Below are 27,287 nucleotides of genomic sequence, written 5' to 3'. Positions count from 1 at the left end.
AGGCATTTCCAGGTTTGTTTGGTTCTTATAGTCATTTTTAAAAAATAATTAAACTTCTTCACTTTTTAATATTCATTAATTTACTTTAATCCATTTACCAAAAGCAAAAAAGAAAATAATATACCTAAATGCAAATACAAGAAATGGGATGGAACCAAGAAATTAAAAACACAGCATATTTCAAACTGTCCCCAATGAACTTAAAATTCATGAAGGAATGAAAAATGACTGCTCGTGGAGTCATGCTGAATAATATACATGTATTAAGGAATTACTGTCCTAAAAGTTCTACTAGTTCATCCTGGACAAGCTGTTTTCTAATAGTACTGGAAATTATTTTCAAATTTAGAATCAGGTTTTTTCTCCCGATAGGTTAATCTGTGTGATCTTCAAATTAGTGATATTTGGGAGGCAAAATGGGTTATTTTTTTAACGTGCTTCTGAGAAGAATTCTAGTGTGTGTATTTGTGTGTGTACATAGATATATATCTACATATATATTTACATTTATGTGTATAGATACAGAAATAGATATAGATAGAAGAGTAGTTTACAGGCTCTCTTCCTATCTTGCTCAAGCCTTTGACTTCCCGTGATGCAGTGTTTGTTTTTCTACAGTCTATTGATCCTTTCAGTATTGAGGGACAACAGTGCAGTCCCCAGGGAGAGAGAGGAGGAAGGGAGGGAAGAAACGGGATGGTTCTTGAAGTTGCTAGTCTTTCTTCCCGCTCAGACCTGACCTGTACAATTATCTGGGTAACCTCAACTGACAAAGAACATCCTTAAAAATCAGAAGTCACAGGGGCAGCTGGGTAGCTCAATGGACTGAGAGTCAGGCCTAGAGACTGGAGGTCCTAGGTTCAAATCCGACCTCAGACACTTCCCAGCTGTGTGATCCTGGGCAAGTCACTTGACTCCCATTGCGCCCACCCTTACCACTCTTCCACCAGGAAGCCAAAACAGAGAAGGTAAAGGTTTAAAAAAAAAAAAAAGAAAGAAAGAAAAATCCGCAGCCTTTAGTGGTCTGGGTGCAGTGGAAGCAAAGGAAGGCAGACCCATTTGATTTTCCTGACTAGTAGGGATGGGAGACGCTCAGATCCCGCGCTCTCCAGGGCAGGTTTCTCTGGGTAGTACTGAGCTGTCAAGGCCCCCCAACATGGCTTGACATTGGAATCGCTACACCCCGAAGATGAGGCATTGAGCGGTGGTGTTTTTTTTTTTTTTTTTTTTTTTACCTCAATGCCGTTTTAGGATTGTGGGGAGCTCCCCAAAAGATGGAATCATTTCTACTATTTCTAAGTTACAACCGTGTGTGTGTGTGTGTGTGTGTGTGTGTGTGTGTGTGTGTGTGTGTGTGTNAAGTTACAACTGTGTGTGTGTGTGTGTGTGTGTGTGTGTGTGTGTGTGTGTGTGTGTTTATTTGGGGGTTGGAGGGGGGCGGCGGCACTGGGGTATTAGACTGAGCCGCCTTCCTTTCTTCCCCATCTCTAAAGACACAAAGCCTCTGGGAGGAGAAGGACTGCAGAGGAGAAGGTAGTTTCCTGCCCCGCTCGCCCTCCACCTCCCCACAACCTCAGTCAGACAGACGCAGCATCTTCCCCGTCCTGGGCACTGTTCAACTCTTGATTAGTGAAGTGCTTTCCGTTTTTCTTTCTGTAGCAGCCTTTTGAATCCTCGAGGTACATCCAAGAAAGATTTGAGGCCATTAATCAGAAGCGCCTACGTGCAGGGGAATCCAGTGGAGCATAAATCCTGCAGGCGAACGTTCAATTTCAGAGAGAGGTAAAAGCTCTTTGAGGTTGATCTGGAATTGGGTGTGACCACAAACGACTCAGAAAGATACTGAAAACAGGGCTCAGCTTAAAAAAAAAAAAAAAAAAAATCCTGCCAGCAGCAGCATTAGTTTGGGGGCAGAAAATGTCCTTACTATTATTATTTTTTAAACCAATTTTCGAAGGTTGAATTTCATCAATTCTGAAGAATGCCAGGGGAAATTCCATTGCAGATTGCTCAGCTGTGCAACGGTGCCCATGATCCCCCCAGCCGAAATCATGCCTTATCTCTTTCTTTATGCTGGGTCACTAGTTTAGTCCTATTTGTGATAATGTCACTTCATCAGTTTCAAAATAGGAGCCAAATGCAATGCCAGGTAAACAGGGCGCACTGGGGGGACATTAATCTGAATCACTGAACCCTGTCGAGTCTTCCGAGAGGCAGAGTTTGGAGCAATTATGTCAGATTTGTAGGTTAAGGACTTGGTGTCCCATGAGCCTCTGCCCTAGATATAATTTATAGGGAACGGAGATAAGATTTATTGACATCCTCATTAGGAGAATTGTTTGATACTGCCCATTTATATTAAGTCCTCCCAGTGAGAAATGGTAAGCTTTCACATATCCCTACACTATTATTCCTGTCTTAGTTTAAGTATCCTTGCATTTCTTTATTATTATACATTGAAACAAAGGTAAAACTTAAGAAGTAATTCAGCTTTTTTTTTTTTTTTTTTTTTTTTTTTTTTTTTTTTTTTTGCACAGAGATGATATTATATACAGTGCAGATCTCTGCTCTATTTGGAGCCAAAATCCAATCCTGGCTTTGCTTACTATTTTAGTCACCTAAATCAAGTCTCTTCATTTTTCTATGCCTCAGTTTCCTCATCTGTAATAAGAGGAGGATGAACTAAGTGACCTCTGAGGACCTTTCCAGTTCTAAATTTATGATCCTGCTACACTATTGAGTTGTCATAGGTGGATGATGGATTTCAACAGATCCATTCTTACACTTTCATCATGGAGGAGGACAAAGAATGCTGGCCATTATATCACTGTGCTTAGCCCTTCACTGATACATATGACAGTCTCTCAATCCCCTCTCCTCCTCTACACTTCTGATCCCTTGTCTTCCTAGGAAATCCTCTTTAAAGAATACAATAACTCACCAAATTATTATGAGAATTCAGTGAAATATTGCATATAAAATGAATTTAATTACTTTTTAAATGCAACTATTAAATTCTTACATTAATTTGGTCTTCATTATTACATCTGAATTCCTTTTTATTGTATTTTTCTTTGATCAGGGGACACTTGTTTACTTTCAAAGTTATTTCCTCATTAGTAGGGAAAAGAACGTTAAGAAAAAAGAAGAGGAAATAAAAATGTGTTACGTGTAAAGTGAGATGGGATTTCAGGAGTTACAATTTTAATAAGATTACCTTATACAACTATTATATTGCAGAACACAATAAATCATGAGAAAAAATAGGATTCTAACAGCTCTATTTCAGTCGCTTGTAATTGTTTTGGGGGCATCATATATTTCCACAAAAGAAATCGATTGGTCAGTGATGTTAAAAGTAAATGATTTTATTAGGCAAATTTTAACTCACTTAAAGGAAGGCATAAGCCTAACTTGATGTACCCATAGACATGAATTAGTAAGGAGGAAGAGGGCAAGGAGTTATCCCTGTGATAGTGAATGAAGCGACAAAGATGAATGAATGAATGGTCAAAAAAAATTCAAGTATTTACTATGAGCCAAGAACTATGTTAAGCATTTGAGATACAAAAGCAAAACATTTGTTGCTTTCAAGAAGCCCACATTTTTATTGTAAGATAGAACACTTACAAAAAAAAAAAAAAGATTTGAAGGGGGAGGGGGATGAAAAAGCTGAAGAGTCTTGGAGGGTGTAGTGACAGAGTAAATAGTAAGGCCTGGAGAGCTGGATAGTGTATAGGCAGGGCTGATCAGGTTGAAGTAGGGCAAAAACTCTGGGTTCTCATCACATGAAGGTGATGAAGGAATGGAAGGTCTGGGAGGTGGGGAAGAGATCCTCAGCATATTGTCAGGAGAGCCTGGAAAGGAGAAAGAGAAGAGAACAGTGGTAGGAATGTTACAAGGATGGGCTCTCTTCAGCACTTGCTCAACTGAGTGGGTTTTGGGCTTTTAGGTCAGGTGGAAAGGAGAGGGCATCCTGTGCCTGTTGGTACCTGGATACAACTGGATCTCCAGAGGCACTCTCAGAAAGCCAAGTGAATGAGTTCACTGGTGAGGAGGTAGAGTCTAGGTGTTTTCAAAGGACTGGAGTAGAGGAATCTCACTCAGGCATATCTGATTCTTTTTCCAACCCTGTTGTCATAGGTAGGAAGGTATCAAAGACTGACCATGGAACTGGAAGTTTCAGCATGAGAAGCTCCGGATATGGGAGGTGGGGGGTGGGGGTGGGGGGGAATCTAGAAAAAGAAGCAGGATGAGGTTAGCAGGCAGTGGTAAGGGTATCACAGGGGCAAAATTAGATCAAGAAAACCTACAGGTTTTTCAGAATACTATAAATTTCTACTGGAGATATCTAACAGTTCTGTTCCATTGCTTTGGTATCATTTTCAAAAATTAACTATCATTAAAAAAAAGAGGTATATCTTTGCTTTGAATATATAGCAGAAAACAGTGACTTCTTTGAAATACTTTCAGGAATATAATTAGAAATAACTTTACCAAAGTAGACAAATAAAATTCCCCTATGGGCAGTATAATGTCATCATTTTATGTTTTTTTTTCATTTTCAAGGTTCTTAACAATGAAAATTATTTAAGTTAATATATATCCAAGCTAATTCTCTAGGAAAATATAGTCTTCTCAGACAACATCATTATAAGAATAGAAAAGGCCATCCTTCCTTCCTTTTCCCTCACCCCAATAATTTCTTATTGCACATTTCATTGTACAGTGGTTTGGTGATCCTGCTACTAAAAATAGGAGATAAAAATAGTCTCTGGGTTTGTGATTTCATTGGTAAGGAAGACACTATTGACTGTTTCCCATGTCTAGGACACTTTCCTCCTTGTCTCTGCCTCCTGGCTTCCCTGGCTTCCTTCAAGTCCCTTTTAAAATCTCACCTTCTACAGAAAGTCTTTCCTAATCCTCCTTAATGCTACTACCCTCTCTCTTTGAGTTATTTCTTATTTATCCCATCTATACTTTGCTTCTTTGAACATATTGTTTGCATCTTGACTCCTTCATTAGATTGGGAGATCCTTGAGAGCAGGGACTGCCTTGTCCCTTTTTTTCATATTCCCAATATTTAATACAATGCCTGGTCCATAAAAATCCCAGTTAACAAAATGACCATAGCAATTTATAGTCTCAGAAAGTTGTCTGGAGCACTAAGAGGGTAAGTGACTTGTCTAGGGTCACAAAGACATCACCCGATCCAGGCCTTCAGCACTTGTTACCTGGACCATTGAAATACCTTTTAATACTTGACAAAATGCTCCCTACTCTAACCCATTCTCCTAACAATTCCCAAAGCCATTTTCCTGAAGTATAGGACTATATGTTTGTGTCCCTCTCACCCTAAACTCCACCGTCTTCCTTTTAGCTCCAAGATCACATATATTCACATACATGTGAATATATGTGATTTTATATATATTTTATATTTTATTTTACAGGAATATATATATACATACATACATATATATATATATATATAATCCTGTCATTAGAAGCTCTTCAGTTTGGCTTCCTGTCTTTCCAGTCTCCTTACACTCTCATCCCTTCCAGGAATTCTATGATATATTTATATATTTATCTTTCTATCTATCCATCCATCCACCTGTCTATCTATCTATCTATCTATCTATCTATCTATCTACCTACCTACCTATCTATCCATCCCAAAAGATAGTTGGGTAATAGATTTTGTACACCTAATTATTTACACGTTGTCTTCCTCAATAGAATGTGAGCTCCTTAAGCCAAAAAATGTTTTTATCTACTTACTGTTCTTTCCCATGACAATCTCTGATCTTCTTCCCTTTGCACTGGCTGCCTTTATGCTTGGACTGCTTTTCCAGCTTACCTCTACTTAGAATCTTTGGCTTCTTTTAAGACTTAGCTTAAACTCTATCCTCTGCTGGAAGTCTTTCCTGGGACCACCACTTACCTGCAAGAGAATTCCCCTTCTGAGACATCTTCTATGTACTCATATATGTACTTCTCTCTCTCTCTCTCTCTCTCTCTCTCTCTCTCTCTCTCTCTCTCTCTCTCTCTCTCTCTCTCCCCTTCTCTCTATGTCTCTGTCACTGTCTCTCTCTTCTCTTTGATATATAGATGAATATATTTTGCCCAGTTCTTTACCAGTTGTACAGCTGAGCACATAGCCTGGCACATAGAAAGATCCTAATAAATTCTTGCTGATTGGCCCTGGAGTCAGACAATCTGGGCTCAGATCCCATCTCTGCTGTTTACTGCCTTTGTAACCTTGGTCAAGGTTCTTAACTTTCCTATGCCTTAGTTTCATTATTTGTAAAATGATGGATTGGATGGTATGAGCTAAAGTCCCTAATAACTTGATATTTATGCTCTGGTAATGAAAAGGGAATTTTTTAAAAAAGCTATGCAGTTTCAATTTAAGGACAGCAAAAGATATGAACCACTTCAGAGTATGCTTTTTCTCCTATCTATATCCAAGGCACATGGCTTTAGTGGACAGAGAGCTATTCTTGATTTCAGTAGGACCCAGGTTTAAGTCCTGTCTCTGACATATTAACTTTGTAGTCTTGGGCAAGTAACTAACTTCTCAGTGTTCTAGGCAAATCTCTGTAAATTTAAGTTGCAGAGAAGGGGTCACTGTTTTGTAGAAAGCATAGAAGAGAGAAGACTGTATAAGAAGACTGGAAAGGTAGAAAATGATCAGCTTGCAAAGGGTTTTCTATTGGTCAAGGAGAAGGGATGTGGTGTGCTCAGACTTTAAGAAAATCTTTGGTGGTTGTATTAAGAAGAGACTGGAGTGGGAAGAGATGAGGTTGGAAGACCCAGTTAATAGCAATGATCATAACTAACATTTGCATAGCACCTTTAAAGTTTGCAAAGCATTTTATATATGTTATCCCATTTGATTTTCACAACAAACCTGTGAGGGAAGTGCTATTATTATTCCCATTTTACAGATGAGGGAAATAAGAGTTGATATATGAGTTGCTCAAACTTGTACAGATGCTAAGTGTTTGAGGAAGGATTTGAACTCAGGCCTTCCTGATTCTGAGTTCAGTTTTTTATTTACCAAGGCCTTTTCTGCCTATTTCAATAATTCAGATGAGAGCTGATGAAAACCTGAACTAAGGATGTGGTTACGTGACTGGAGACAGGGAGACCTCTATAAAAGATTATTAAAGTTATAAATTTTATGATTTGACAACTGCTTAGATATGTGAAGTGAGTAAGAGTGAGAAGTCAAAGATGTCACCAAAGTGAGGAACCTAAGTGGCCCAAAGGATAGTGATAACCTCCACAATATGGGGCACCTTGGAAAGAGGGAAAGGTTGAGGACAGAAGATGATGATTTCTGTTGTGGACACGTTGATGCATATAGGATATCCACTTTGAAATGTTCAATGGGCAGTTCATGGTGTAGAATTAGAGCAGAAAGAATGCCCTTTCTGCTCTATTTGCCTAATGAGATTAGCTATGTTCAGAATGTTTTGGCCATGGAATACATAAGATTTTGAAATACCTTTACTTGGTGCAGAATTTTCAGTTGAGGAAGGAAAAAACTCTACAAAAATAAATGTTTTTTTTTTCTGAAAAACTCTGAACCATATATATGTATATACACACACACACACACATATATGTATACACACACATATATATATATACACACACACTTATTTAGATGGTAACTAATTTGAGAAGATCATGCTATTTATTTCAATGCTATTCTCTACCACAAAAGGGATGACAATGGAATGTCCATCTGATGTTTGAGAACCAGCCTAGCTAAGTGCAAAGAGGTTCATCACTAGGGATGGCTGAAGGGTATCTGTGCACAATGACTCTTGGTAATTATCTAGTAAGTGCTATAAGAGTGGCCTTTGGTACCAACGGAGTGAGTGTCTACATGGTCTAAGCCACACACAGGTTCTTGAAGTACTGAGAAGTAAGTTCTTATATGTTTGTTTGTATGTATGTATGTATATATATATGTATATAGAATTACATACATATTTTTGCCATAGTCATTCAGCAGTAATTAGGAAAGTTGATTCCAGTCATTTCATGAATAAGTGCCATTTTGATTTTAGCCAACTCATCTCTAAAAGCTGAATAATATATACTATATACTATTTTAATTAGTCTAATTTTAATAAGTAACTAAAAATACTGTATGTGTTACTATAGGTCCAGTCAGTGAAGAAAATGATCAGTGAGATTTTGCATTTATAGGTTAAACTGTCTTCAAATTAGATTTCAAAGCTGGTGAAAAGGGAACCATAAGTTTCTACTGTGTTGCCCCTAAGAGATCTCTAGCCATTTCTTACAAATGGAACAGTAAGATTATTTTTTTGATAGTCTCATCACAATTATGTTTTTTTAAACATTTTTCCTGACTATTCCCTGCTATAATTGTCTTTCTCGTCTCTGAATATTAAGTGTTTATCACCACTGCTATATGTACATAATGCATAGTAACAATAGCTACTATTTATTATAGCACTTTATGGTTTGCAAAAGACTTTATAGATGTCTCGTTTTCTTATTATATTTTCCTTTATAGTTTTATGTTTGCTTATGCTATTTATGGAACCCAGAGATAGGTTGGCTTATGTCATTCTCCATCTATTTCTTCTTTTTTTTTTTTTTTAAATCCTTACCTTCCGTCTTGGAGTCAATACTGTGTATTGGCTCCTAGGTGGAAGAGTGGTAAGGGTAGGCAATGGGGGTCAAGTGACTTGCCCAGGGTCACACAGCTGGGAAGTGTCTGAGGCCAGATTTGAACCTAGGACCTCCCATCTCTAGGCCTGGCTCTCAATCCACTGAGCTACCCAGCTGCCCCCTCCATCTATTTCATCTTTAAAGTCTCCTATTCATTTATAAGTTCTTCAAGATCAGTGCATGGGCTTTTAACTGTTTTTAGATCTGCTTTTCAAATCTTTCATAGTACAATATGTTTACATGTATATGCATGTGAAGGGAGAGTTTGGAAAGTCAGAGACAAGAAATGGGGCACCATGCAAGACTCTTTACACTCCAATTATGCTTTCAAAACTTGTTCATGTGACAGACATTTATTATTTATGTGCATCCTGTGGTCTCATTATAATATTTTCCTCTTTCCCACATATCTCTGTCTTTTTATTTATGGAAGAAGAGTTTGTTTCTGCTAGCATGTAGGCTGCATTAGAATCTGTTGTGGACCAGCTTCCTGTCCTGTTCTTTCATACCCAATTCTAGGTACACTTTCTGTGGAGGAGTTGTCTGCACTCCTCTTTGGGCCATTCATTTCTGGATATCAGCCTCTGCTAGGTTATTAATTCCCCTCTATTACCCTTTGCTAACTTGTGCTACATACCACAGCTTCATTACGGCTAAGTAGAAGGTATTTGTGCATTGCTGTGGCCAAACAGTTCATCATGATATAACCAAGTTGGTGATGAGCCTTTTCCAAAGTTAACTGGGCAGATCCTTGGGCAACAGACATCCAGGCCATTTCCACACCTGTGCTTGAAGTCCTTGTAACATATTTGCTCTGTCACATCTTCTATTTTCCTGAAATAGCCTTCAAGCACCAAAAGCCCCTAGAAGGACCCATACCAAAGGCGGGTATCAGAGGATGCCTTTAGTGGAGGACATCATGATCTATACTAAGCAATAGGTAATGAGAACAACAACAATAATAATATGGCATTTTAAGATTTGTCTGTGTTATGCATTGCATTGAATGGAACTGTATACCTGTATTTAGTTGTCAGGTTTTTAAAAGGAACTACTGGGTGATTTTCTCTGTGACTCTTATTTTCCATAGAGTATGATCATCATGATCACAATTCTCCTGTTTCTCATTGGGTCAGCTGTGGTATTGCAAGCAAATTTATGTCTGGAAGAAGAAAGTAAGTAATAGCTGCGAAGATTCAAATATACTTCTCTTTTTAGTTATAGTAAATTAAGTATGTCAAATTCAATTAAGTAGAACTTTAATTGGAGAATTGTGTGCATGTATATGAATAGATATATACATGTATGATATATATTAGTATAGGTATAAAAGGAAGGAGACTGTTCCTGCCAGGATATACAGTATGTACTTTAAATATACTATTGTAACAGATGATCAGTTACTACTGTAATTCTGTGTCCCACTGCTGGCAGGCCAGCTAGGTTACTTTTTAACTTTCGACAAGGATTCTGTGATTTCTTTAGGGTCTGGGGGTTTCTCACCTCCAATATTGGCTTGAGTCTCCACCTATTGTGTGACTGTGATACTTCATCTCATAGACACTTAATCTAGGAGCAGGAGTGGCCTCCTCAGATGGTTTTTAAATACAAAGAATTACAAAATCAAATCAGTTATATTATTTTATTTATTAAAATTATAAACATTTCATGGACCCCAAATAAAGAACCTGTCATTTAGAATAATGGGTTTTAGTCATTGTAATTTAATTTCCACTATTGAAATTGCCTTATATTTTTTCCCTCTCCTTTAATTCAACAGTTTTACTTCTCCCACCTGTAAACTTCACTCTTATAGTCACTGGTTTATCTCAAGTTCTTTTACGATGGAAACCAAATCCTAATCAGGATCCAAAGATCAATAGCTTAAAATATAAAGTGAGAATTAATACTCCAAATGAGGATGATGTAAGTATTAAGGATAATGACCATATATATTTCTCACACCCAATCTATATGATTCAGTTTTCTATGTGACAATTTAAAACTCAAACACACCGAGGAAGACAGGCAGGAGATTAATTAGCCTGACTCAAGTCTACCTAACAAAGAGATCCTAGTATGTGTCCCAGTACCATAGATTAGATTTTGGGAAAAATGACTAGAACATTGTATTTTGCCTCCCGAGTAGCACTAATAAAAGTAAAGGAAATTTAACTGCATTCTGAGTTCTTATTATTGAGAGAGAACATGTGTTAGTTACAATTCCTGTCTTAAGAAGAATCACAGCTTGGTGTTTTGGAAATTTTTGTTTTATCTAAACTAGAAAACAGAAGAGCCTATCACACAGACAATGTGGAACTCCACAGGAAATTCAAATGTTGATTTTTATCCAGCTGCAAATTTCACCTTGCAAAGCTGTTTTGTTGCATTGTGGTTAGGCATTGCTTTCAGAAACAGGAGACAATGTTTATTTAATTGAAGTAGTCTACTTATTATGGCTGTTTCCTTACCATGTTTTATATTTTCTGGGATTTATTTCCAGTATGAAACTAAAAAGACCCAAAGCACAAGTGTAAATGTACTTCACAGAGGATTTTCGGCAAGTGTGCAGACAATTCTTTATTGTGGTTCCAGTTTTTTCCAAAGTAGTTGGGTTTCAGCTGAGCTTCAAGCCCCTCCAGGTAAGATGTAATATGGAATAAGCTTTGATTGTTAATTGTGTGTTGCATGAATAGAGAACTAGAAAAAGAAACCTTGCCAAATGTAATGAATAACAAGAAGATATCGTGAAGTCAAATTGTGATTTTAATCAGCATTAAAATTGAATGGTAATTTTAATAACTTTGTTTAAAAAAATGGGACTTTAACAGATATGACAGGATAGGGAAGAAAAGACTCCAGAAAGTATTTAAGATCCTAAATAAAAATAGTAAAACAGGGTCATCCCATTAACCATATAGTGGTATGGAGGAAAGAATATTAGATTAGAAATTGGAAGAGTTGGGTTTCAGCCATTAACATTTTTTTTTCAATTAGTTTCTTAGGTCACTCTTCCACTGGACAAGGAACTAAAAAAGGGAAAGGACAAAGGGAAGAAAAGTTTTGTTTGGGAGATTGTAGGGAAAGAGAAATTTATAAAGCATTAAGGCGTCACTGAAGAAGGGCTGCTCCGGGTAGAGTTCCATGAGTGGTCAACAGCATGATGTACTTCATGCCTATGGAAGGAGTCAAAGAGGAGGAGAAAGGGCTGCCAAAAGGAAAGAAATCTCCAACCAACCTCTTCTTACTTCATAGGGCTAGTACTGGTTACTCATCTCTACATTAATGATTCCTAACCCCTGTGTGTGGTCTGTGGACCCATATGCAAATGATTTCAAGCAAGATGAAAGAGAGGATGAAGTAAATTTGAACTAATAGATATCATTAACACTTAGTGGGATGAAACTCACAACTGGAATTTGGCTACAAATCTTTGAAATTGTCATTGAAAACAGGGTAATTGTTAAGGACACCACTCTATTTGATAGTTATTCAAAATACCAATAATGCTAGAGCTAGCAGATATATATTTATATATGTATATGTGTACATGTATATTTTAAGGTTTGCTAAGTGCTGTACGAATATGATTTAATTTTGTCCTCACAACAACCCTGAGAAGAAGGTGCTATTATTATCCCATTACAGATGAGGAATCTGAGATAGACAGAAATTAAGTGACTTGCCCAGGGTCACACAGACATTAAGTAAATGAGGTAGGTTTTGAATTCCTGGCTACAGGTCCAGTGTGGTATTCACTGTGCCACCTAGCTGCCTCAAAAGAAATAGTATGGATAAAAAGAGGAGTGGACTAGTGTGACCTAGCAACTACCTGGATGGGAGAAGCATAGTAGAGAACATCTGGTTGATAATCAAAGAATGAGAAATGACTTGGGTAATATAGTATATTGCAGACCACCTAAACAGATGGAAGAAATAGATGAAGAGATTGAGAAACAGATGGAAAGCATGACATAGAGTCATGATATAGTAGTGAAAGGGGACTTCTCTCTGATCAGAATTATTTTCTTTTATCTTCTCCCCTCCCTCCCTCTCTCTTGCATTTTTCTTCTGCTTCTTTCCTCCCTCTTCTTTCTCTTTTTCTTTCTTCCCTTTATGGACTTCCTTTCTCCCTCTCCACTCTCTCTCCCTCACACTCTCCTTCTGTCATTGTCTCTCCTTTCCCTCTCTTCTTCTTCTCTCTTTCTCTATATTCTTGCCACTCCTCTCTCTCCCTCTTTTCTTTTCTCTCCTTTTCTCCCTCCCCTTTCTCTCATTCTCTCTTTCCCTCCATCCCTCCCTCCCCACCTCACCCCTTCCCCAAAGATCATTGCACTGGGAAGAGAGGCACATAAAGGGCTGAAAAATGGCCCTTGGCATTTAAGATTACAATTGTAATTGCAAACTTGGCTGAAGGCATAGTGGCATGGTTATCAGATATGCAGATGATGCAAAACTTGGTAGGATACCTAACATAGCCAGTGACCAAGTTAGGATCTAAAAAGATCCTAACAGACTAAAACAGGGAGTTGAATCTAATAGAATGAAATTTTAGTCTTCGAAGTCAAAAGAATTGACTTTATAAGTACAATGTGGGAGAGATCCTGGGTAAGTCACTTAACCTCTGTTTCATATTCCTTATCAGAAAAAATGGGAATAATAATAGTTTTAATTCAAAGGGTTAATTTAAAGATTGATTTTGTTCATTCCTTTTGGTTGTGTCATACTCTTCATAATCCCCTTTGGAGTTTTCTTGGCAAAGATTCTGGAATGGTTGGCTGTGTACTTCTCAAACTTATTTTGAGGTTTAACAAGGTTAAATGACTTGTCCAGGATCACACAGCTAGTAAGTGTCTATAAGGCTAGATTTAAACTCAGGAATACAATTCTTCCTGACTCCACATTAGGCACTGAACTGCCCTATAACTTCCTGACAATTAGATTTGGAACAAGCTAATGAGCTCCTTGTCATGAGTGGTCTTAAAGCAGCAGCTTATTGGATATGTTGTAGTGAAGTTTCTTTTTAAGGTTCTTTTTGTTGGACTAGATGGTACTTCATGTTGCTTCCAAATCTAAAATTCTCTGCTATCTGGATATATGGGAATGAATTAAGGGGACCAAAATTTTTAGAAGAGGTCTGTCAAGGGGGCAACTGGGTAGCTCAGTGGATTGAGAGCCAAGCCTAGAGATGAGAGGTCCTAGGTTCAAGTCTGGCCTCAGACACGTCCCATCTGTGGGACCCTGGGTAAGTCACTTAACCCCCATTGCCTAGCCCTTACCACTCTTCTGCCTTGGAGCCAATACACAGTATTGGCTCCAAGACAGAAGGTAAGGGTTTAAAAAAAAAAAAAAGAACAAGAAGAGGTCTTTCATCCATATGTACCTCAAATGTACCTCCTGTAGAAGGAATAATTATGTCTCCCATATAATACACATTTTCAAATGTGTGTTGAAGCTGATGTGACTGCTAGTGTACACGTATATTTAAATGCATGGTAACTTTTTGTTATATATTTTCTTAATGAATGGGCAGTATTAGTACACTGTCATTATCATATGAAGATCTACATTTTTCTCAGTTGTTATAGTTTTATTTTTTAAAATCAATTTTGTTTTCAGTCCTGAATTCTCTCCCTCTTACCTCCCTTTCCTTACATGCTGAAAATGCAAGAAATACAAAGCCGATTACAAATTTCCACATTAGCTAAGTCTAAAAAAATATCCGAAACTTTTTTTTTAACTGTGAAAAGGAACTCCCTTATATGAAAAGGTTAGGGATCACTATTCTAGGTGATTAGAGCCAATTGGGCACTGACCTAATAGTAGTGATTTATACACACACGCACACACACACACACACACACACACGCATGCACACACACATCTAACTTAGAAGGTTTAAGCAAATGGAAAAGTTCCTGACATTGAGTTTTATCGAATATTACAAGTATACATAATATTGGATAAATTTATATATTATATATGTAATTTCTAATACTATAAAAGGGTCCTAAGACCACAGTTAACCTAATACGTAAGACTAAAAAGTTTGCCTCATATCATCTCCAAGTGGTCCTTCTCTCTCCTCTTATTCCCTCTTTGGTTGCTAAATGAAGACTTTACTATGGGTTCCTCACTAAACCTTCAGTTCTCCTTTCTCTATATTTTCCCTCATGAAGGCATTGTGGTTATAGACAGAGTTGGTCTTGAAGCCATGAAGCCATGGGATTGAGTCCTGCCTCTGGTACATCCTCTTCTTCTCTCTTCTTGTCACTTGTAGAGGCTATTAAAGAAGGGATTTTTGCTCAATTGTTGATTAGACTAGATGGCTTCTAAGGTCCCTTTCAATTCTGTGATTCTTTGGGATAATAATATTTTAAAACTTACTTCTTAGGGTTGTTGTAAAACAAGTTTAGTCAGCCTTAAAGGGCTCCAAAAACATGTTATCTACTTTTATATTTGCTTTGCCTTTCCATCGATATTACAAGTTCTCCATGGATGAGGACTATAATCTATCACCCCTGTATGTCCTTAATGTCTAGCTGGCACTCAATAGATAGTTGTTCCTTGATTGTTGTTAGTGGTTTTGGGTTTCTAAAAATTGATAAAGAGGATTTAGCTGGTGGAGTTGCAATTGACAGTAAGTGAATTGAGACTAAAGGTATAAGAACTACTGTTTCATTTGTTAGTTCACAGAGAAAATTTAGGGTATATAAGCCTCTAATTAGCGCTACTTTCAGTTCAACATTTGGAAAAGGAAAAAAATAGAGAAAAATTAAAAGTAAAGAAATAAACTTCTAGTTTCTGGGACACGGAAATACACCTGGAAAGAGTTGGCCTGGTTTTTTAAACAAAAAAGAGAAATGATGATGAAAAGTGTGAAAATGCCTTGAAAAACACAGATAGCATCATCATCATCATCATCATTATCATCATCTCATTTCCTCCACTGTGATTCAGATATTTTCTGAGTTTTGGTTTATTAATATGTTTCTAAACTTAGCTATTTTGACTGTGTAATGGACCTCCAAGGAACCATGAGTAAACATGTTAGAATTACATCAGTGACCTAAAACTAAATACAAAAAGTCTTCTCATTCTTTGAGAAACATCATTGTCATATTTCTTGTGGCTAACAGACCAGCTTTTCCACTTGTTCAACCAATATTCATGGTCCCCCTTCAAAAAGCTTAGACTTGTCCTGGTCAGTTTGGCATTGGGGAGGAACAGATTGTATAGAGAAGCTGTTCTAGTCGCAGGTTCAGAGACCCTCTCAGTTCCTTCCCAACCATGTTTAAGCCCACTTTGAAAGAAAACCATTAATAGTGAAAAAGATGCTACTTCTAACTTGAAATAGACAGAATAAACTTCCAAAGCAAACCATTAAAAGCAATTTCTAAGACTTTTAGGTTTTGAGAACTTTCCTTTGGTAAGTTCAAAATGGACTTGAGCAAAGCCTGTGCAGTCTTGCGGTGAATGGAGAGATTTCCTCATGTAGACAATACAATTATGCACAACTGGATTGGTTTTAGGATGATTGGTGTGGTTGGTTAAGTCATCATAAATCAGTCATCGAGTCTAACTTCTCCCTGACTGTATTACCTTATATCCCTAAAAAATACCTTTACATTCACTCAACCAGCTTGTTTCTGTCCCAGCCTTTCGGATTGTCTGCCAAACAAGCTGTTAGCCTGGCCCATCTGATGAATTTTTCAATTGCCCATATTTTTCTTCAGCACAGGGACTCTGCAGCTGCATTCTCAGGGATTCCTGTTGACAGTCACATACCTTCTTCCTCACTTATGACAACTTCATTGCTGGCCTGAAGGCTTGCTGGCATTTCTGACACTGGGACATAAAAAATCTCAGCAGAACAGCTTCCAGAGTGCGGAGCTCTCCAGGGTGTTACTTTTTAACTGGGTTTCATCGAGCTCTTTCCCTTTTAAGCCCATTGTTCTGGGAGCCAAATGTGTTCCTGGAGCTCCCAGAGCTATAGAACCATCGCAGCTGTGGGTTTGATGAGGACTTCTTTCCCATTCCCAGCGATCTCTAACAATTCAGCTCATTGCTGCCTTAGAGAGATTTTTTAGCTCTGCTTCAGGCTCTTGCTATTTCCCAATACAAATTCCTTATCCTATCCAAATTGGCTTCACTGTCTCCCCCCCAAAGGCCTCATGTTCTCCACTTTTGTTCAGATATTTCCCCCTGCCTAGAATGGCTACATCATTCCTTTTGTTCATCTAAATCCTATCTATTCTTTAAGAGTCTCTCCCTCTTTCCCCTATCTCCTTCTACCCCAGTTGAAGACTTTGTATTTTGTCCTCGATTTCTGATAACCCTGGAGGCCACAGGGAGCCACTAGAGATTCTTCAGCAGTGGGAATGATTTCATCAGTGCTTTAGGAAGATTATTTTGTCAGCGGTTCAAAGGATGGATTGGAGATGAGGGAGGACGGGAAGTAAGATGACCTACTTGGAGGCTTTCCTGATTGTCTAGGAGAGAGGGGGGCAGGGGTCTTCTTGCCTTCAAGACCAACTTTTCTCAGTCTTAGGAATAATCATTATTAATGTTGTGTTGACTTCACAGGAGCTCCTGGAACATCAGCTGTGAATCTGACTTGTATCACCAACATCTTGCAAGATAATGTGTCACTCTTTTGTACGTGGTTTGTTGGCAAGAATGCCCCAGAGGACACCCAGTACTTCCTTTTCTACAGGTTTGTCTCTATTGTTGGTCACTCATTCAGTCATGTGTAACTCTTTGTAACCCTGTGCACCATAGCATGCCATTACTATCCATTGTTTTTTTTTTGTTTTGTTTTGTTTTTTTTTTTTTGTCAAAAGATACCGGAATGGTTTGTTCTTTTCCATTGGATTGAGGCAAACAGAAATTAAGAGACTTGTTCAGGGTCACATGGTGTCTTAGGATGGATCAGAAATGTCTTCCTGACCCAGCACTATATCCACTGAGCCACCTTGCCACCTTGTTTGCTTAACTCTATTTACATATATGCAAATGTCTAATTTCCTCCAGACTTATAATACTTATTTGCATTACAATTTAGGTTTGACAGACATACTAAAGAATGCCAAGAATATAGGAAAGATTTGTGGAAGAGAAATATAGCTTGCTGGTTTCCAGAGACTGCCATTGATAGAAAAGGACGTGGACAGCTGGCAGTACATGTTAATGGTTCAAGCAAACAAATTGCCATCAAACCATTGGATCAGTTGTTTGAGCTTCATGCTATTGGTAAGGAAGACTCATAGCATCCTAGATTGGAAGGAACCTTAGAGGTCAGTGAGGCCAACCAACCCCCTCATTTTACAGATGATGAAACTGCCTAAGGCACTTAAATGACTTGTCCAAGGTTGCATAGTTAGTGTCTAAGGTAGGATTTAAATTCAGATATTTCTGACCCAAAGACCAGTCCTTTGCACTGTAATAAGTAAAATTTTTGAGAGATCGAGTTCTAGTATATTGATTAGGCCAGCAATAGTCAATATATTAATTGGTCCAAGATCTCTCTAGGTGATCAAAGACAATTCATTCAGAATCTTGGGTCATTTAAATACAATTTTGAATGCTCATTATTCAGTCCTCTCCTAGACAACCCAGGACATCTCTAATTGTTGAATACCTAATGAGAAGATGGGCTAATGTTTTCTAGTCCCTCTCTGAACTCTTCATGATGATGGGGAAATTCACATTGCCTCAGTAGAGGATTCCAATATCTTAGCTGATTTAAAAGGAGAAATCAAGTTAGGTCTGGTTAAGATTGACTTCCATCCCAGTGGGAGAATCAAGAACTTGGCTGTATATTCCCCCAGACATACTTGGTTAGGGCTAGATTTGTTTACTAGAAAACATGAATTTTAGAATCTCAATCTTAATTGCCCTAATTGTCCCAAGGGTCAAGGAACATAAGGTACATTTCTGAGTTTGTCAGAACAAAAGAATGAGGAAAGGGATCAGAAAATACAGTGTCACATAGCAGTAGCAGAAATCAAAATGGTACAGTGTTAAAGAAAAAAATCTTCTCAGTACACTATGCTCTTCTTTAATCTCCAAAACTGAAGTTGTAGCAGGCTACCTTTATGATAATGACTTGCATTTTATAATTATATTATTCTGTATAGGCAGTATAACTACTGTATTCCTGATTTTAAAACTCTTTCACATTTGCATATATTTTCATTTTATTGTTATAGCCATCTTATTGCATAGATTGGCCAGATGTATTTTATCATCCCCATTTTATAGATGATGACACCTATCAATTCAGTGATTTAAGTTTGCATAACTATAAATTGCAGAGCCTCTTGAAATCCAGACCTTCTAACTATTTTCAGTAATCTTTCAACTATACTAAGACCTTTCTAAAATTGGGAGATTAACAAAATTAGCATCCTATTATAGGCTTAGTGGGTCACATCAATCTTTAATGGGGCATAGCTGTTAAATTTCAACATTTTATTTGTTTTATATGTCCATATATCTGTAAATAAGTAGACATGACATAATATAATGAAGTCTGCTGTATTGCAAGAATGTGTATGCATTTATGATCACTGACATATTTTCTAGGATATTCCAGTGTGACCTAAGTGACAAGATCAAATCTAATGAAATGGGTATCAGGTAGAGCATGACAATTCATAGAATCACTGAATCTTAGAGCTGGAAGGAAACAGAGAATCCATCTCGTCCAACTCGCACATTTGACAGCTGAGGAGACAAAGTTCAGGGAGTGACTTGCCCAAGATCACACAGTTAGTATCATGTATAGGTAGGACTCAAACTCAAGTCTTTGAACTTCAAGCCTGGTGCTCTTGCTATTCCATGACCTAAATGATTTTCTTATCATTGGTCTATTAATAAATATTAATAAAGAAGACCATACATTCTTAGCCAAGAATCCTCTTAGCTACGTGACTGATGATCTAGTGGAAAGGATCTAAAACTGAGAGTTAAAAGAATTGGATTTGAATCTTAATTCTACTATGGGCAGTGTGTACAGTGGCTTAAACCAAGAAGACTTGAGTTCAGATTTTGCCTCTGGCACATACTAGCAGAGTGATGTTGGACAAATCCCTTAACCTCTCAGCACTAGAAGCCAAGTGTCAGACTCCAGAAGCAGCCAGCAAAAGGCTTAAATCAGATTAAAGTGTAATTGGGGAATGTCTAACAAAGTGAATAAAAATGCAAAACAACTTATGTAATGTCAACGTATGGTTTTCTATGTCATTATGCTGCCCTCAGTGTTTCTATCTGAGTTGGAAACCACAGCTCTAAGCAATTCTCTAAAACTCTAAATTTCAGAGAAAGTGCCAAACTGCAGTGATTGAGTTTCCTTATCAGGAAAATCACAGGTTTAGTCTCTATCTATACCTTATACTCATTATCCATGTGATCTGAAAGGAGACATTTAATGCCTCTAAAACATGGAAACTGATCTAGTCAAATGACAGTGAGAGGAAAAGCCTTAAACTGGAAAAAGAGAGATCTAAATTCTAGTCTGAACTCTCTTACTCCACTGGGTCACCTCGGGCAAATAATTTCACCTTTCCATTTTTCAATTTCCCTATTTGTCAAAATATTGTAGCTGTACTAGAGCTCTGAAGTCTCTCCAGTTCTATTATTAATGATCTGACCTGTGATCACAGGACTAATATCTGCCTGCTTTACCTTCCTCAGAAAACCTCTCTAAGAAGGCCAAGTAAGAGAATGGATTTTAAAAATCCCTTCAAAAGGGAAAAAACTTCATATGTATGAATGATTTTGTTGAATCACAGTATTTTTTGAGCTGGAAGGGATCACAGAGCTTATCAAAACCCAAAATAGTAAAGATGTGATCACTGAGGCCCAGAAGGGGAATTGTACAATCCACGGCTACATAGTTAGTCATTGGACCCTCAGTCCTCTCATTCCCATTTCTCTGTACTTTCCACTTCTGATTGATTTCATCTTGATCATCTATCTTGACTGAGTCACATGGAGAATAAAACCTTATGATGCATCTGAGAATGTACTATAAGGTCTCATGGGGAGTGGAGTAGAGAAGTTATAGCTTTAGATTTTATTAAGAATAGGAAACAAGAAATCTTTATGGTTAAGAAAGAATTTTCCTAAGCTTGGACCCTATATAGGAGAAACTTTGCTCTTCACCTTGGAGATGACCTTGGGTAGGTATCTTTGCTTTTCAAAAAGTGATTCCTCCCATTAGACAGTTAATTAAGTTTAAAAATCCACTTGAATGCCAGGATCTCTGCTAGCACCTGCAGTTGATTGTAGACATTTAGCATTCTATCCTAGAAATGCCTTACAATTTTGAAATGTCAGCTATGAGCATCTATTCTCATAAAATTTGGTTCTTGTTTTCAAATCTAGATCAAGTGAATCCTCCAGTGAATGTCTCTGCAAAAATGGAAGGAAATCGTCTGTTTATACAATGGGAGAAGCCAGTTTCTAACTTTCCTAGAAAATGTTTTGATTATGAAGTGAATATCTACAATATTAGAAAGGATTATTTATGGGTAATTCTAATAGCTGCTGTTGCATATACTTTGGAGTACTTTGCTGACTATTTACTACTATGTCCCTTATTGAACCATGATGTTTTAGAAGTCAAGGATGGAGGTTCCATTTCACAAACCAGCTGGCTTCCCCTCAACACGTTCCACAGGCACATTTCTCTCCTCTCTCTCCAAGCTCTTTGAAGCAGTTGTCTCTATTCTTTACATTCTTTACTATGCCTCTAATTCTTTACAATCCACTAACTCCTCTGTCCCTTATAGTCTGGTTTTTGGACCTATTGATCGACAGAACTCTTCTCTTTAATTTAACCAATGATTTCTCACTAGATACAAAGATCTTTTCTTAAATTTCATGCTCTTTGACATTTCTGTTAACATTGAACATTGTTAGTTACTTTCTCCTTAATACTTTTACCTCCTTTGACTTTTGTACCACAAGACATTCATCATTCTCTTTATATCTCTACAATTCTTTTTTGTCTCATATTCATTCTTACCCCTAAATGTATGAATTCCCCAAAGATCTGTCTCTAATCAACTTTATAGTCTCTAAAAAATCATTATTTCTCTTGACAATGTTATCCACTCTTATGCCTTGAACTTGTACCACTATGTAGAGAACTCACATATCTCCAGGCCTCAAGTCCATTTTGACCTCCAGATTCACATTTCCAGCTGCCTGATAGATATCTTCATTTTAAAATCCTTTTGGCACCTAAAACTCTGAAACTGTATTTATCATATTTGTACCCAATCATGCCTATTCTTTCTCTCGCTGTTCTATTTTGGATAACAATGCCACCATTCTCCCAAAGAATGAATTAATCAATCAATAAACACTTATTAAGCAACCATTATATGCCAGGCACAGAGTATACAAAGAGAAAAGTGAGGCATTTGCTCTTGAGGGCAATACAGGCTAGCTAGAGGAGACATGTACATATCTATACAAAAGAAAATAAAAAGTAGATATAAGGTGATTGTGTAGGGAGAGAAGGCAGTAGCAACTGAAGAGCTAAGGAAAATCTTCAGGTAGAAAGTGCTATTTAGGCTGAACTTTGAAATAAAATAGAGAAATAGTGAGAATTTTTCTGAAGTCTGAGAAATCTGAGAAAAGGAAAGATGACAAGAAAGTTCCAAAGAGAAAGACTATTTTTTTTTTTAGCAAACAGCTAAAAATTTAGTGCTTCATTCAAGTTAAGCAACCATTTGCATCTGGAGATATTAAAAAAAATTGGGATAGTAAGTGGCTCAGTGGATAGAGAGCCAGGCCTAGAGATGAGAGGTTCTGGTTTTGTTGTGTGATCCTTCCTGTGTGTTTAACTCCCATTGTCTATTCCTTTTTGCTTTCTGCTTTGGAACCAATACTAAGTACTGATTCTAAGATGGAAGGTAAGAGGTTTTTAAAAATGGATAGTCTATGTACATAACTGTCTTTTTTCCCATTTCTCATATTTAATAGCAACAGTTTAATTAATTCCTGTTGGGATTGCTTAAATTTCATGTCATTTCTTATTTTTCTTCTTTCTTCTAATTTGTTATTGATTTTCATCTTTGTTCTAACAAGTTGGTAGCTAGACTATATACAGCTGATTTAGAAATGACTCTCACATCAGTAACGTACTTTTTTTTTTTGTCAGAATATTTCTTCCTTCCTTTCTCTCTTTTTCCTCCTCCTCTTCTTCCTCTTCCACCTCCTCCTTCTTTTTCTTTGATGTTTACATATTCAGTACTTCTCAATTTTCTTTTAAAAGAAAATCTTCATGATATATAGGCACGTGCTTACGTATAGCTTGCAATCCTTTAGCCCACATTATTTTTTCATTTATGAAAAATGCTTTTCAACATATTCTTCACTCTCTTTCCACATGCCTACTTTTGTATTGAAGCAAATAAGCATTAAAATACATACAAATTTAATTTGGAAATTTTCAAAATTTTAGTAGAATTTCAAAATCTCATCCTCAGTGGCAGATATTTGTCATAGGCTTTACTATTTTCCTGGACATTTTTATTTTTATTTTGCAGATATTTATTGTGAACATTTTTACATGTCTTGGAGACCTGAACTGCAATTATCTCTAGAGAATTAAAAAGGGATATCTCACAGAGGGCAATAGTGCAGTGCATGGTGGGTGTGAGAAAAATTCACAAATTAAATTAGTGTGTATTTTAATGTTCATATGCTTCAGTACAAAGGTAGGCATGTGGTTGCCAAATACAACCAAAAACAAACTTTGAAGAGTAGCAGGCAAAAATGATGTTATCAGATAAATACATGTTATAGGAAAATAGGCTGTTTCATGGAGGAAGGATGAAGAATTCCTGGTGGACGTCTTATAGGTGCTCCACTGGTAGTAGAACTATGTACAGCTGGATGTCAGGAGAATGTCAGGACAAAATGAGGAAGACGTCCAGCATGTTGGTGGAGCTGTCTTGGAGAGCTTATGAGAGGACATGGCAGGAGTATATTAGATGAGCTGTATTCTGTAGCATTGGAGGGGAAATTTCCACTGACTATCACAAATCCATCTGAATATAATGAGCATTATAACATAAGATGGAAAATGATATTTCCTGTTGTCCTTAGATGCACACTAAAACCAACACAGACCCATTTATCTGACTCTTTAAAGAAAGCATGTGGGTCATTTTTCCCTTACGCTACAATATTACAACGTGTCTTTTGACTTCATTTATACTGAGGAAAGAAAAGCTTATCCAATTCAGTTCCTCCAGTTATTCAACTGGTCACTAGAAAAGAATCTTACATTCTAAGTACTAACAGCTAATAGTGTTTATCATCTATGAACTATGTAATTCTTAGCACCCATTGTCCCTTTTTCTATCACTGAGCTAGTATTACAAAACAAGAGGAAGAAAATAATAAAGGAGTGAAATCCTTTTATATTTTTCATGGTTTTCTGTGTTGCCGTGGCCAAAATGTTCACCACCAAGTGGCCATCCTATGTGGAGATTAAAATTAATATGCAAAATACTAAATATTCTATTTGTAAATATTTTATTAATAATAAACTAAAAGAGACCTTAACTAGAAGGTACTAACCAGCTTGCTCCCAGGAACCAAAGAGGAAGAGGGAGGAGTTACAGCCAACTATATAATAATAATGTGACCACCCAAACGTGGAGGCACAGGAGAGATTAAAGGGAATTCTGGGAAATACTAAGGATTTATGGGGGGTGCAGCCCAAGGTTCAAAATCTCCATTTATATACCTACTAATGATGAGTTTCTCCATACTTACCTAGGTTGGTTCCTGTAAAGCCATCTCTGGTTTTTTTGCCGGAATGATATTCAAAGCCCTTTTCAGAATGACAGTTTCTATTCATTTGTCCCCCATTGGCATAGCCTTTGAGAACTCAGGGGGTTCATCTATTCTCTTTGAAAAAGTATTAGAATAGTAGAAATTACACATATATTTGGAATTAACACATTGTTTTACTTCCAGGTGAAACTTTCCAGGCAACACTTTCCCAATTTTTCATTTGTGTGTCTCATGAAGAAGTCTTTCTTGGTCATCTCTAAGCAGATGCCTCTCAGACTTACTTGTCAAGCCCTAACTTCTAAGTGGGCATCTTAAATAGGATGTCCCATAGACATTTAGCAGAACTGAACGTATTATCTTTTCCCCAAACTATTTCTTCTTCCTTCACTTCATACCTGGACTGTCTCAATAACCTACTATTTGGTCTCTCCTTACTCCAATCCATTCTCTACTCAGCTACCAAAGTGATCTTAAATCACAGGCACTCTGTCACCATGGCTTACACACACACACACATCCCTCTACCCCACATGTATTATGTGATCTAGTCATTAGACAGATTCCTTGATGTTACTGACTTTAAAATCTCTATCATCTGACACTGGGCATCTTCACTGCTTATTTCTTATGCCTGGAGTTCTCTCCTCATCTCCATCTTCTGCCTCCCATCAAATGTCAGCTAAAATCCTCCCTTCTATAGAAAGCTTTTCCTGATCCCTCTTAATCCTATCTTCTGTTTGTTGATTATTTCCAATGTCTAGAGCTTGTTTGTGTAGAGTTAGTTTGCATGTTGTCTCCCCCGTTAGAATGTGATCTCCTTGAGAGAAGAGACTTTTTGTCTTACTTTGTATTCCTAGCAATTGACCTAGTAGTGCCTGATTCATAGTAGGTGCTTAATAAATGTTATTGATGGCTTGACAATCTAGAGTTTTCAATAATTGATTTTTTCTTTTTATTTGTTTGTTTAGACACAGAAAATTCAGGAAAATTCATTCTCCTTGATAGTTGATCCTACTTGTAAATATTCTTTACAAATAAGAGCTACAGTGCATTCCAACTGTAGAAAAAGTGGACTTTGGAGTGAATGGAGTCAATCTATTTATGTTGGTAAGCATCAGTGATTTTCTGTTCTTATTCATAGATAAAATAATTATAAATCTTTATAAGTCTAAGAAAATTTTCTTTTAAAAATATTCATTTATTACATTAAAAAACAGTTAACTCTCTTCTTCCCTCCATTAGAAGAGGCATCATTTGACAAAAAGATATATGTATATATAAAACTATAACTCTCTTATTTCTGATTATCTGTCCTTTTCTCTGAAGGTAGACATAGACAAGTCATTCTCCAAATGATATTTCTGCTGCTATATGTTCTGCTCTTTCAGAGTTAGTACAAAATCACTTTTAACTTCACCCATTAAAATTTCTTCTGGACTGATTATCTATATTCCTTCTTCCTTAGACATTTGGTATTTTCAAATGGATATCCTATAGCATTTCAAATTCATTTTGTCCAAAACACAACTCTTTCCTTTCTCTCTAAATTTACCTTTCCTAACTTCCCTATTTTTGTACCACCATTCATTTAGTCACTGAAGTTCATAACTTCTCCTACTCCCCTCATGCTCCAAATCCAGCTAATTGCCAAATCTTGTCATTTTTACCTCCACCACATTTCTCAAATCTTCCTTACTCCTTTCTCCTTCAAAGGTCACCACTCTAATTCAGGCCTTCATCAGCTCTTTCCTGGACTACAATATTCTCCTAATTGATCTTCCTCCCTCAAGCTTCTCCCTTCTCTAATCCATCCTCTACCAGTATCCCAAATTTAGATTTTCCTAAACACAAGAGTTTACATGACATTACCCTACTCAATAACTTCTAATTGCCTCAAATATCAAATATAAATTCTCTGACAATTTAGAGTCTGTCACATCCCCAACCTACCTTTCTAGCCTTATTATACATCATCCCCCTTTATACTTTCTAAACTACTATCAAAATGAACCTCTTGTGTCTTATGTGAGGCTCATTTGATTCTCTCTGTGCCTTCACACTGATTGTTCCACATGTCTGAAATCTAGTCTCTACTCATCTGGGTTCTTTAGAATACTTTGTTTCCTTCAAAACATAGTTCAACTCCATGACATCTTTCCTGATCCTTTCATTTTTGAGTGTTATCCACCCACAAATTACCAAATGTTTATTTTAATTTGTACCTTTTGTCTCTCCCAAAGGAATGTAGGTTCCCTGAGGACAGGGACTATTTCATCTTTCTCTTTATATCCTTAGGGACTAGTTTAGCCATAGTCATATCCAACTCTTTGGGAGCCCATGGACCATAATTAATTAGGTGCTTTAAAAATCTTCATTGATTGGTTGGTTGGATTGAATATCATCTGAGAGTCAAGTTCTGGAATCAAAGTTTGTCTTGGTTGACATATGAATTTCAGAAAGGCTCAAACTTTCTGACAGGGTCATAATCTCAGCCCCTATTTACTCCAAGAGATAAGTGGAATGAACTTGAGCCCTGAAGCTCAGGAACATTTCCATTCTTCCTTTGAAGCAAATGGTACCCTGGTAACCTGAAAATGTGGCCAGGCCTTCTTGAAATGGACTAGTTGTCCCTTTTGAGCTGGTTGACTTAGTGTCAGGGTTTTTGCTGAGCTGGATGATAGGACAAAAATTCAACAATCATTCTCTTTGGAAGTGGGAAGTTAAAAAAAAGAGGAACCTATCACTTC

At 37.1% G+C, this 27,287-nt stretch overlaps 1 protein-coding gene across 1 annotated transcript; it reads left to right on the top strand.

Annotated features, from left to right (window-relative positions):
* Positions 1 to 9,811: 9,811 nt before the first annotated feature.
* On the top strand, positions 9,812 to 25,661 carry IL5RA (interleukin 5 receptor subunit alpha). Its single transcript, XM_044656824.1, has 7 exons — positions 9,812 to 9,893; positions 10,499 to 10,644; positions 11,222 to 11,360; positions 17,305 to 17,434; positions 17,783 to 17,970; positions 21,109 to 21,254; positions 25,509 to 25,661. The coding sequence occupies exons 1-7, from the start codon at positions 9,812 to 9,814 to the stop codon at positions 25,659 to 25,661; spliced, it is 984 nt and encodes a 327-aa protein (XP_044512759.1).
* The last annotated feature ends 1,626 nt before the right edge of the window (positions 25,662 to 27,287 follow it).

Source organism: Gracilinanus agilis, chromosome 1 (assembly GCF_016433145.1).
Source record: "Gracilinanus agilis isolate LMUSP501 chromosome 1, AgileGrace, whole genome shotgun sequence".
Lineage (NCBI taxonomy): Eukaryota > Metazoa > Chordata > Mammalia > Didelphimorphia > Didelphidae > Gracilinanus > Gracilinanus agilis.
The sequence above is the reverse complement of the archived record's forward strand: the minus strand, read 5'-3'. Positions and strand labels throughout refer to the sequence as shown.

Bases quoted from the DNA above. Each gene is read 5' to 3' on its own strand.
- IL5RA (XM_044656824.1), top strand. From the start codon at position 9,812: ATGATCATCATGATCACAATTCTCCTGTTTCTCATTGGGTCAGCTGTG. The intron at 10,645-11,221 runs GTAAGTATTAAG...ATTTATTTCCAG, and splicing joins ATACTCCAAATGAGGATGAT to TATGAAACTAAAAAGACCCA. The intron at 17,971-21,108 runs GTAAGGAAGACT...TTTCAAATCTAG, and splicing joins GTTTGAGCTTCATGCTATTG to ATCAAGTGAATCCTCCAGTG.